Source organism: Molossus molossus, unplaced genomic scaffold, assembly GCF_014108415.1.
Source record: "Molossus molossus isolate mMolMol1 unplaced genomic scaffold, mMolMol1.p scaffold_m16_p_7, whole genome shotgun sequence".
NCBI classification, from domain to species: Eukaryota; Metazoa; Chordata; class Mammalia; order Chiroptera; family Molossidae; genus Molossus; species Molossus molossus.
The window spans coordinates 99,206,248-99,218,858 of NW_023425401.1; the positions used below are offsets into that span (position 1 = coordinate 99,206,248).

The 12,611-nt window shown below is 39.5% G+C and overlaps 1 protein-coding gene across 1 annotated transcript; it reads left to right on the plus strand.

Moving 5' to 3' along the window:
• Positions 1-8,150: 8,150 nt before the first annotated feature.
• CHRM2 (cholinergic receptor muscarinic 2) lies at positions 8,151-9,590 on the plus strand. Its single transcript, XM_036247238.1, has one exon. The coding sequence runs from the start codon at positions 8,190-8,192 to the stop codon at positions 9,588-9,590; it is 1,401 nt and encodes a 466-aa protein (XP_036103131.1). The 5' UTR covers positions 8,151-8,189.
• The last annotated feature ends 3,021 nt before the right edge of the window (positions 9,591-12,611 follow it).

Sequence of the window (12,611 nt, forward strand, 5' to 3'; positions counted from 1 at the left end):
ATGTCTCTCTCCAACCTCATTGATGGCAGGAGTGACCAATCATTAATGCAAGAACAATCCTCAAAGCCTATTAAATACCAGTACCAAAGCTGTCCATAAATTAATGGGATTAATTAAACATTTAGGAGATCTAAAACAGAAAATAGACTATATACCTCAATGGTCATCTCTTCTATTTTGGTTCAGCGGTTAGAGCATTAGCCTGCGGTCTGGAGAGACCCGGGTTTGGTTCCTGCTAAGGGCATGTACCTCAGTTGCATCCCCGGCCCTGATTGGGTCATGTGGGTGGCAACCACTCGATGTGTCCCTTTCCCATCGATGTTTCTCTCTCTCTCTCTCTCTCCCCCCCCTCCCACTCTATCTGAACAAAATATATATATAAAAAAAAATTGTCCTTGTGTGAGGATAAAATAAATAAATAAATAAGTAAATAAGCTTCACCCGGCTCTTGTGGTTCAGTTGGTTGAGCATGGTATCACGCACCAAGAGGTCACCAGTTCAACTTCAAGTGAGGGCACACAGCCGAGTTGTAGGCTCAACCCCCAGTAGGGGGCATGCAAGAGGCAGCCAATTGATGTTTCTCGTTTATGTTTCTATCTCTCTCTCCCTTTCCCGTCCTCTCTAAAAACAAACAAACAAACAAAAAACAGTAAAAACATATTTTAAAAAATAAATAAATAAGCTTTATTTGCTGTTTAATTGGTGATAATACCATGAAAAATTACATCTCACTCTTCAGGCAGAGAGGAGGTGGTACGTATGACTCCTACCTAGACGATCACACCTGCTAGTTCTTCAGGAGGTATAATCTCATTTCCAATGACAATCTCAAATTCTATTGTATCATCGTGTTTTCTTTTTGTTGTTGTTTTTTATGTTTTCTTTAATAGTTGCGTTTTGTACTGAAAGCTAGATATCTAGGCATAATATTGTTGAAGTAAACTTTTAATGATCTCAGGAAAGAGTGTGCTATTTAGCCCTTATATATACAGCCTGAAAAGCTAACATGGGTCTTATTCTATCCACTGGAATTTCAGGTCACCCTGGCAAGGCTGATAATTTTACCCCTACTATTTGCTCAACCATTCGACTGCTTCTCAGAGGTCAATGTCTGAAAGGGACAGAGAACACCCTGCCATTTTTGGTAATGTGTTCAAGTAGCAGCAGAAATCAGAATGCTATAACAAGTAGATACACCATGATTGCATTTTAAAAACAAAAGTTAAATAAACATTAACAGTCATAAATTCAAGTTCACGGGAATTCCTCTTGATTTCTTATTTTGACACTTTGTTCAACAATTACATATCTTCTCTCTCTGGGTTCCAGTTGTTATCAACCATGGATTTCTTTTTTCCTGACTTTTCCTCTCCAAAAACGTTCTAAAAAATAAATCAGGTTTAGTGCTGTGGTCTGGTACAGTGGGAAGAACCCGGCCCTGGGGATCATCCTACCCAATGCTTACCAGCTCTTTGAGCATTGTCATCTGTAAAACCGAAAAAGATACTTCTTTTTGGGGTTATTGTGAGAATTCAATACATTAATCTGCAAAGGTTTCTAGCACTTAAGGTATTCATGTATCGATAACTTTTTATGAGCTCGTTACATTGTGGATGCACCTGTGAAGGGACCACTTCCTATCAGGCCTCCTGCCTCACTGGAGCCGAGTGTGGAGAAAATCCCATTGGTTTTATTTAATTTCCACTGTGTCCAAATGCATATCCACACTTATTTTTTAAATCCTTTAATTAGGATTCTCTCTGTAACTTCATACAATGTCACTGTGAATGTTTAGAACTTCTAAGTAATGGATACGAATACTTCTAGGGAAGGTTATGCATTCATTCACATAGTTTTCTGATGATTGCTTTTAGAAAAAGGTTTGTATTAAATGTCGTATATTTTGCCCTGGCCGGTTTTGCTCAGTGTTAGAGCATCAGCCCAAGAGCCAGTGAGTCACAGTTTCAATTCTAGTCAAGGGCACGTACATTGGTTGAGATTCATCCCCAGCCCAGGTTGGAGTTGTACAGGAGGCAACCAGTAGATGGGTCTCACATTGGTGTTTCTCTCTCTCTCTCTCTCTCTCTCTCTCTCTCTCTCCTTCCCACTCTATCTGAACAAAAATGAAAAAAATATCCTCGGGTGAGGATTAAAAAAAAAAGTTGTATATTTTCATGTGCGGAACACCACCTCCTAACTCCATATCTTATTGTCAACATCTGTCAGAGCCATGATTTTAGCCTGGACTAAAAGACCCCATGTTGCCTAAACCAAGACCCAACTTGAAGATGGGGCAAAGGGCTTCATCAGAAGGATGGATACTGGGGGCTCATATTGGCTGCTAGGTAAGACTGTCCTTCAGACAAGCAGTACATATTTGTAGCAGCATCTGGAGTCTCAAATAACTTAATTCTTTGACTTTTAGTTCAACGCTTATTTTTAAAAGTATATAATAATAGTACAAGTCACCTCTGGAGCTGCTGTGAAGAGTAATCATGCTCAATGCATGTTAATTATTATCAATATTATTATCATTCACAATTCACTATTATTGATAACTTAATATCATTGATATTGATAATTTTGTATCACTTCTACCACTGTACCCCACACCTCACTCTGAAATCTATTTCACACACACACACACACACACACACACACACACACAAAATATTCTTTTAACTGTGAAGAAAGGTGATTAACATACACATTTAACAAATGTGAATGCTAATAACATTTATATCATGCTTAACACTTATAAATCATGGTTCAGAGACATTATCTCACTTTGATCCTTACCTCTAGAATAAAAAGAGTTATTGTTACTCCTGTTTCAGGAAAAGAAAGGAAACGAAGGTTCTTGGAAGTTAAGTGACCTTATCAGACTCACACAACTAATACTTAAGAAAATTAAGAGCAGAGCTTAGCGCTCACACCTTGGAGAGGATCGAATTAAGCCATGGTGTGTCCCTCGCTGCTACAAAGAGGAACTCGAGTAGGGAAAAGCCAAGGGCAGGGAATTTTTTTTCTCATACATTTTTGTAGTACTTTTAGGACGTAGTCATACACATAAACACCAAACCGATTGTCACACCCTTGCCATAGTAAGATGCTGACCCCCCTGAAAGTCATCTTCGTTGTTTCGTCTGGTGTGACTACGTTATTTCATCAATGAGGTAACAATGATCATTTTGATAAGGCCCCATGATGCCACCAGAAGTACAGACTCTAGAGAAATGTAAGCAGCCGAGGTTGACAAAAAGCGGTCTGCAAAAGGAGAGGGTTTTGTCTGGTCTCTTCCCTGGAGGAAGAGCAGTTCTTGCATAGCTTGTGTGCCACGTGAGGAGGCAGGAATGCCATCCCTCCCCCTCACACTGCGCTTGCTCCTCAGTGAAATGTTTTCCATTTCCACAGATAGCGCTAATAGCAACAAGCAGATATCATAACCAACAAGTCAGAGGCTATGAGAGCACCAAAGTATGTTAACGTTATAAACATTTCCTGGGTTACACCAGGATACGAATTCCATGTTCCTCCAAAGGAATCCGCCGCCGGGTCTGGTTTATCGTTACACAGATGCCTACGAATTCCACGTGTTACTGGCTGAAATGTAATTCTCAGGTTGGGAAAGGAGGGTGACATTATCCGGTTGAAGGGGAAGGTTGTTGGTTCTAGTTGTAGGCATTTACTCATTAGCCTTGACACGGAGAACAGTTAGCTCAGTCTCTTCTTACAGCCTTGGATCCCTTCTCAGAGAAAAACGGGTGGTAGGACCTGTTCTGTATATTTTAAAGGCTTGTTAACGTTAAGTGAATGTACATAAATTTGAGAGTCCTAAGATTGTGTTTTCTTTTAGCTGTGATTTTTTGTTTTAGTGGAAAATGGAATGCATGCTCATGGTAAACGAGAAAAAGGAAGAGGAGGAGGGGAGAAGACAAAGTGACATAAATAATATACTGGGCTGGAGCGAGAATCGTGCAGCTCTAGGTTATTGTAAAGTTTCAGAATCAGAATCATTCTCATTAGCGCAAGTGATGGCGAGAACCAGATGGCCACGGGCAAATCGCTCACGCTTTCAGCTTCTTAATCTATAAAATAAGAGACCAAACTATTTTTTTAACATAGATGTTAAAAGTGTTAACATAGATACACACACTGTTCTTTAGAGGAAGTCACCAAAAAGCTTCTTAAAACTAAGCTGTAGTTCTACATGTTCTTAAAATGGATATGCAAGGTCAAGCGTCAAACAGAACACTCAGAAAATAAATGTTTGGTATTTTTCAATCAATGTTTATTAAAATGAACATTTTGTGAAATACAATTCAATTCCAAAAAATGTTTATGAGTTTATCTAATGAAGAGATAAAAACAAGCTTCTAAGCAAGGCATAATTCTGATCTTAGCTAATGAGAAATCATTGGAATGATTGAATTAGTGAAATTATTTTGTTCAAATATTCATGAATAAACAATTGTATGAATAACAACCCCCCAAAAAGTGCTGTTACAGAAAAGTGCTATTGAAACAATTTTGCTAATAAGGTAAATAGATGCTGAATTAATAATGTTAATTTTTGATCCTGTATTAACTCCACAAACATTTATTGAGCAGCTGATATATTTCAGGCAGTGAGCTGGATGACTAAGACTAAGAAGTCAAAATTCACTGTTTTTCTAGTGAAGGAGGAAAATACGTAGACAGGTGTATCAACCAGTGTCCTATGGGTTAAAGGTATGAATTGAGATTCTCCAAAAATGAAAACCTAAAAGGTTACTAACAATATGAACAATGTGCTCAGCATCTCTAGTATGCAGCAGAATACAAATTAAACCAAAAGCTACACTGACCTCCTTGAGTTGGCAAATATTGGGAAGATGCATACCAATTGTTTGGAGGTTACTGAGGGGCAGGACTGACCTGGTCAGGGTGGACTCTGCAGTCAGCGCCCAGAGCAATCAGGCAGCAATCAGAAGACAGCTTATACCCACACCTTCATCCAGTGCCTGATGCCTGGCACTAAGATGGGGAAATTCATAAGCAAGTCTATGACACAATGTGAACATTTTCATTTCAGCACCATTTCAAGCAGTTTGAGACCATCTAGATGCCCATCACTAGAGAAAGGTATAAGAGGAGAATGTCATGCTTTGCTCATTATGGAATTAGAAGTCGTATGTTTGAAATAGCTAGAACAACATAGAAACGTGTTAGTGAGTGGGAAAAAAAAAAACCCAACAACAAAAGCTAGAACAAAGTATTATGTAGTAAATTAAGGTCATGTTTGGGGTGGGGGGGAACCACCTTATATTTCCCAGAGTTGCATATCTCGCCAAAGAACAGAGTCTAAGCAATGCAAGCAAGTTCTGAGAAGAGAAAGGATAATGAGATGTAAAGATTAAAAATGAAAGAAAGGAATAGATTGATCAAATAAAAATAAGAGAAATTTCTTGCAGAAACAGATGAGGAGTGTGATGGACTTGGCTTTACACTTGACATTCAGATAACACTACCCCAAACACACACATGAATCAGGACAACAGAACAGAATAAAATGGTAAGGTGTTCAATGGAATTGGGGGAGGGGAGGACGGCCAGGCCAAGAGCAAGCAAAAGGGCTTTATGAAGTTGGTGATGCCTGGGAATGTTTATGGGATGGATGAGGACCAAGCCAACAGACAGGCTCTGGTGTATGAGGGTGGAACAAGTCAGAATGGACCAAATTTTATTTTATTTTATTCTTTATCCTCACCAGAGGACATTTTTGCATTTATCTTCAGATAGAGTGGGAGAGAGAGATGGGGGAAGAGAGAGAGAAAAACACCAATGTGAGAGAGACACTTTGACTGGTTGCCACCCACATGACCCCAACCGGAGCTGGGGACAAACTGCAACCGAGGTACGTGCCCTTAGCGGAAACTGAACCCGGGTCTCTCTGGGCCACGGGCTGACGCTCTAACAGCTGAGCCAAATCGGCCAGGGCAGAATGGACCAAATTTTATTTTATTTTATTATTATATTTTTTTCCCAATATTTTGTTCAGATAGAGTGGGAGGGAGAGAGAGAGACAGAGAGAAACATCGACGTGAAAGGGACACATCGAGTGGCTGCCACCCGCACAACCCAACCAGGGCCGGGGACAAACTGCAACCGAGGTACGTGCCCTTAGCAGAAACTAAACCCGGGTCTCTCTGGACCACAGGCTGATGCTCTAACCGCTGAGCCAAACCGGCCAGGGCAGAATGGACCAAATTTTAAAAGAGAGGCTTTAGAAGTGATTGCTAACATGGCTTACAGATTGTGAATTAAGAGGTCTGGGAACTTTAGTATCATATGTCTTACAAGTACTATTCTCCAATTTTTACTTTTATATTTTCTATGCAAAAATTTCAGATAATCACGTAGTATTTACTATATTTGGGGGTCTTATTTATTAAGGCTAAACCACGCCTAACTTACTTTCTAAGTAGGATAAAACTTTTTATAAAATGCTATTTTTGCTATGAAGGCACTTAGTAAATTATTTTCTACATGGATTTCATGGGAAAACCACTACCTCACCTGTATGTTATATCATTATTTTATAGGTAGTGGAATCTGAGTTCATAGAGATTTCAGAAGTTTGAAATACTAATAATTTCTCAACAATGTTTACTTCCTACTGTGTCTTTTTTTATTTAATTTTTTTAATTCATTTTAGAGAGAGAGGAAGGGAGAGGAAGAGATATAGAAACATTGGATGGTCGCCTCCTGCATGCCCTGCACTGGGGATTTGGCCCACAACCTGGGCATGTGCCCTGACCGAGAATTGAACCGGCGACCTCTTGGTGCATAGGTCGATGCTCAACCACTGAGCCACACCAGCCAGCTCTCATCAATGTTTACTTTCTGATACTCAAAACTCCCATCAATTTCGTAACTTGGGTTAGTTTTCCTTTCAGATGCTGTGTCTCCAGAACTATGTCAAAGCTCATTTGATGAACTCTTAACTTTCTTTCCTATGTCTCCAATATACTTTTTTCCCTTATGCAAGATTACTCAGTTGTCACCAGACTTCGGTGGCATTATCTGAAAAATGGTGATGATATGTTTACGTAAACGCAGCAAGGTTGGGCAGCAGAAAGTACATTCAGGTGTAATCATTGCTGGTTAACCAATTGAGTGCATCTATGCCTCTCACAGACAGGGACTTTGTCTTTATCATCACTGAATACCCGGCATGTATCACAATGCCTGACAGAGAAGCTGCTCAATCGGTAGGTGAAGACAAAATGAATGAAAGAAGGATTGAACAAACTGAGGTTCATAGTCTTCCCTCTGCCATTGGCTTGATATGTGTATGTTACTTAACCTTTCTGGGCTTCAGTGTCTTCTGCTGCTGAACAAATATAAACCCTAGCCTGGAATTATAGAAATAACAATAGAACAATAGACTTGATAGTGATCTGAAAAATAAAGCATTCAAAAAATTGATACATCATATCAATATACATTTAATAAATAACTTCGTGTGCAATATGTGGAATATTGGAAATGCTAATATGTGATTCTGACTGCAAGTGTAAAACAGAGATCAGAGGAAATAATACTCCTTGGGTGAACTGTACTGGCTAATAAAGTGTTATTATATTATCTTTATCATCATGATTAATATTATGAAAAAGACTTGGAGCTACCAGGTGGAAATGAGTTATTGACTATAAAAGTCACAACTCAATATTATAAGTTTTATGCTTTTTACCATAATTTTGTCCTCTCATTGGTTTATTTATTTATTTTTTTGTTCGTACTGGAAACTTCTTAATGCTTTGGAAAGTTTTATGTATAATTTTGGTTTATTTTGTTCATTTCATCAATATTATGCTCAGTTTACTTGATTGATGATAGATTAGATAGATAAATAGACAGAGAGAGAGACAGATATTCTTATCTAGACATGATCACATTCAAAATGTTATCAAACTTTAAAAACATTACCAGCCTGAAAGGACCATTTAAATCATCTTTTTAATTGGGGCAGGTAGGTACAATAAACACATAGGAGAAAGAAGAGTTTTGGTAAATGTAGTTCAAAAGGAGGAAATCTGATATATTTTAAAGCAATGTTTATATTGTATTTGTTAATTTTATTCTATTTCCCTGCAGGTTTAGATGTTTATTTGGCTACTTGGCTACTGATTAGAGAACACAAAATGAATAACTCAACAAACTCCTCTAACAATGGCCTGGCTCTGACCAGTCCTTACAAGACATTTGAAGTGGTGTTTATTGTCCTTGTGGCTGGATCTCTCAGTTTGGTGACCATTATTGGGAACATCCTGGTCATGGTCTCCATCAAAGTCAACCGCCACCTCCAGACCGTCAACAATTACTTTTTGTTCAGCTTGGCCTGTGCTGACCTCATCATTGGTGTTTTCTCCATGAACTTATATACCCTCTACACTGTGATTGGCTACTGGCCTTTGGGACCTGTGGTGTGTGACCTTTGGCTAGCCCTGGACTATGTGGTCAGCAATGCCTCAGTGATGAATCTGCTTATTATCAGCTTTGACAGGTACTTCTGTGTCACAAAACCACTCACCTACCCTGTCAAGCGGACCACGAAAATGGCAGGTATGATGATTGCAGCGGCCTGGGTCCTGTCCTTCATCCTCTGGGCTCCAGCCATTCTCTTCTGGCAGTTCATTGTAGGAGTGAGAACTGTGAAGGATGGGGAATGTTATATTCAGTTTTTCTCCAATGCTGCTGTCACCTTTGGTACCGCCATCGCAGCCTTCTATTTGCCAGTGATCATCATGACCGTGTTATACTGGCACATATCCCGAGCCAGCAAGAGCAGGATAAAGAAGGACAAGAAGGAACCTGCCGCCAACCAAGATCCAGTGTCTCCAAGTCTGGTCCAAGGACGGATGGTGAAGCCAAACAACAACAACACGCCTGGCAGTGATGATGGCCTGGAACACAACAAAATGCAGAATGGCAAAGCCCCCAGAGATGCTGTGACTGAAAACTGTGTCCAGGCAGAGGAGAAAGAAAGCTCCAATGATTCCACCTCTGTCAGTGCTGTCGCCTCTAACATGAGAGATGATGAAATAACCCAGGATGAAAACACAGTTTCTACTTCCCTGGGCTATTCCAAAGATGAGAACTCGAAGCACACATGCAACAAAATTGTCACCAAGACCCCAAAAGGTGATTCATGTCCCCCGACTAATACCACCGTGGAGCTAGTTGGCTCTTCAGGTCAGAATGGAGATGAAAAACAGAACACTGTCGCTCGCAAGATTGTGAAGATGACTAAGCAGCCTGCAAAAAAGAAGCCTCCTCCTTCCCGGGAAAAGAAAGTGACCAGGACGATCTTGGCTATTCTGTTGGCTTTCATCATCACTTGGGCCCCCTACAACGTCATGGTGCTTATTAACACCTTCTGTGCACCCTGCATCCCCAGCACAGTGTGGACAATTGGTTACTGGCTTTGTTACATCAACAGCACTATCAACCCTGCCTGCTATGCACTTTGCAATGCCACTTTCAAGAAGACCTTTAAACACCTTCTCATGTGTCATTATAAGAACATAGGTGCGACAAGGTAAAACATCTTTGGGACAAAGGAAGGTGGTCAAGGGGAGCTTGGGAAGAAGAGGGGTAAAAGAGGTAGTTTTAAAATTTCTGCCATTGCACTTTATAGTCTTATTATGGACGTGCAATTAAGGAGCCCAATGGTGACACTCTTATTGTGCCTCTGCTCCAGTCTGAGAAACTTGCACCTTATAAACCTTGTCAATGTAGGAGCAATTAAACCATGAAAGCGATGTGTTGGAATTGTGGATTTAAGGAATGATCCCCGTTTTCTTAGTCTCCTGAAGAAGGGCTCCTGAATCTACTATTGTATCAGTCTCTGCACAAGAAGAAGGATGACCTCTTTCCTTTCTGTTGTTGTTGTTCCAATGGGTGTATCTAAGGAGGAAAGGCCACAGTTCCAAGCTGACATGGAAACTTACCCACAAAGAAGTAAACATTAGACAATGGAGAAGTAGAGAAAGAAAATCAGAAAGGGTGTAGAAACAGTCTCCAGAGTGCTAAGCATATCCTATTCTTTTATTATGGTTTTACTTGGAGGATTGCAATGTTATAAATGCTTGGGGTTTTTTTTGGTTTTTTTTTTTTTTTTTTCCTTTTCCCACCATCAAAAGAAAGCAAACAAACAAAAAACCCAACTAGATCACGTCATTATTTTTCTCGCTATGGGATTTGTTTTTGTACCGTTCTACACACTGTAAGGGCAAATTTTAGAGGACTTTCACTAAATCCAACCAGAGACAACCATGACAAGGGGCATGTCATCCCTGACCACTGTGTCCTTTGCATTCTTTGGGGATAGAAAAACCTATAAGGATGTAGTTCCCTTGTGATTCTGTATGGGAAATGGTTTCACCAATCTGGTTTTCTCCCAAACTAGCCTCCTATTTCAATAGGACAACTTTCCTAATTCATAAACGTGTTTGAGAAGCCAAAGTGATTTTTTTCTTTTAAACTGAGGTTTCATCAAGTTAAATCATGGTCATTCCAATTGGATAAAGTGTACTGAGGCCAAATTTTGGGATGAGAAAATGGGTGGTTTCCACCTGAATCTGCCTGACCCATGTGTGGAGTGCCCACTTGTGAAACATGACCTCCTGGCCTTTGTCAGCAGGGAGAAGATGCTTCTTGTTTCATCTGAAATTCTGAATAGTATCCACGTACTCATGTGGCACCAGTGACTTCTGGGTCAGCCGCAAGAGATTAAGACCATCCCTTCAACACCTTCTGAAAGCCAATATTCACGTCATCGTCAAGTGAGGCTGTTTATAACCATCCTATGAACCAATGGAGGGGAAGAAAGAAAAAAAAAGAGTAATTCAAAAACATTTAATGAAACCACATATTCCATATTCCTCAAGTTGCCCATTGTCCCTAAGATTTTTTAACTTCAGAATCTCATCCATAGAAGTATAGTAATCTTTGTGACAGACGAATATTGGACAACTTACACAGAGTCCAGGTGAACTGGCAGAATCTGAAGGAAGATGTAGGCGGCTGTAACTGGATCGCTTCTCACATTTCTCTAGTTCTAAACCATTAAAAAAACCATGTCAGGAACTAATACCCAAATAGTGGCTTTAAAGACTCTTGTCCATGTAGAGACTTTTTATTTGGTACCCCAAATAGCTATCCGATTATATTTTTCACATTTAACTCGTTATTTTTATTCCTCATTTGTTTTACTATATTTGCTGTAGTCTTCCAAACAGATTTTCTAAAGATGACCCAATCAATAGGAATAAAAGTTACAAAGGCCTTTTCAACTTTCATATTTTGCCTTTCGGATGTATGGTCTTCATCCTGACCAGTAATATCTATGTGAGTTGCATGATGAATTTGTGACTATTACACATTAGCACTTTCATTAGTTGTTTTGTGTGACTTGCCTCATTGATGGTATCTCAACAATTATGAGAGTTAAACAAAAGCACAAGATGCACAACAATAAAAAGAACAGTCAGGAAGAAGGAAATTGCCAATCATATTTGTACCTAACTTACCCTTTATAAAAATAACTTCCTGCTTGAACAAATTCAGTCATTTTCCCCCCAAAATCTTCCATGTGATAAACATATAGCATCAGTTCAGACAGATTCCTTTACCCTACAATTACGTCAATGTAAATGTTTACATTTTAAATTCATATTTATTTGTATTTTATTTCTGTAAATTGATGAAGAAATTGGGTAGAAGGATCATCAAGTCAATGGAGTGTTTGGTTCCCTGTAAACAAAACAATTGACCGGCTGAATATTTCACTTATTAACTTGTACTATGATGATGTAGACTCAGCTTTAGTCCAATGAACTCTTTGGATTCAAGGACTGAGGATTCTGGATTTGACTCTCTTGTCTACGACAAAGCAACTCACTTTGAGTCAAATCACTTGTTACTCTTCGTTGTCATTGCATCCTTCCCTCTGTTCCTTTTGTTTCTGATCTCTGCCATGGCCATCACCCGTAATTGAAAGAAAAACTATCAAGGGTTAAAGAAAGAAATTGAAGATAGACTGACACATTGTGCAAACTTTGTCCATTGGAATAAAAAAAATGGAAAGAATACTGAAAATGGTAGATGATTACAAAGATATGAGAACTATATTCAAAGGTTTGCATTAACTGCTGTTGGGTTTGTCTGTTTCAGTGGCTCTCAACCAGGGATAATTGTGCCCCCCAGGGGACATTCAACAATGTGTGGAGACAGTTTCGGTTGTACAACTGGGAGAAGGGCTATTGTGATGCATGGGATATCCCCACCCACCAACTAAAAATGATTTGGCTCAAAATGTCAATAGTGCGGAAGCTGAGAAACCCTGGTCCATTTCAAGGGATTCTAGAGCTTGCATTGTATACATGGGAAAATAATCCTGTATCACTATTAGAGTATCAATGCAAATGGCTCACCTGTTTGAAAACAGTAATGCTCACCAATCGTGCACTAGATACACCGTCCTCCATTGAATCTGGGTTATTTGTAATTCATAAATTGGGAACACAGACCCCATCTACATATCCAGAATCACCAGACCAGGC

Excerpts from the sequence above, each read along its gene's own strand:
- CHRM2 (XM_036247238.1), top strand. The coding sequence starts at position 8,190 with ATGAATAACTCAACAAACTCCTCTAACAATGGCCTGGCTCTGACCAGT.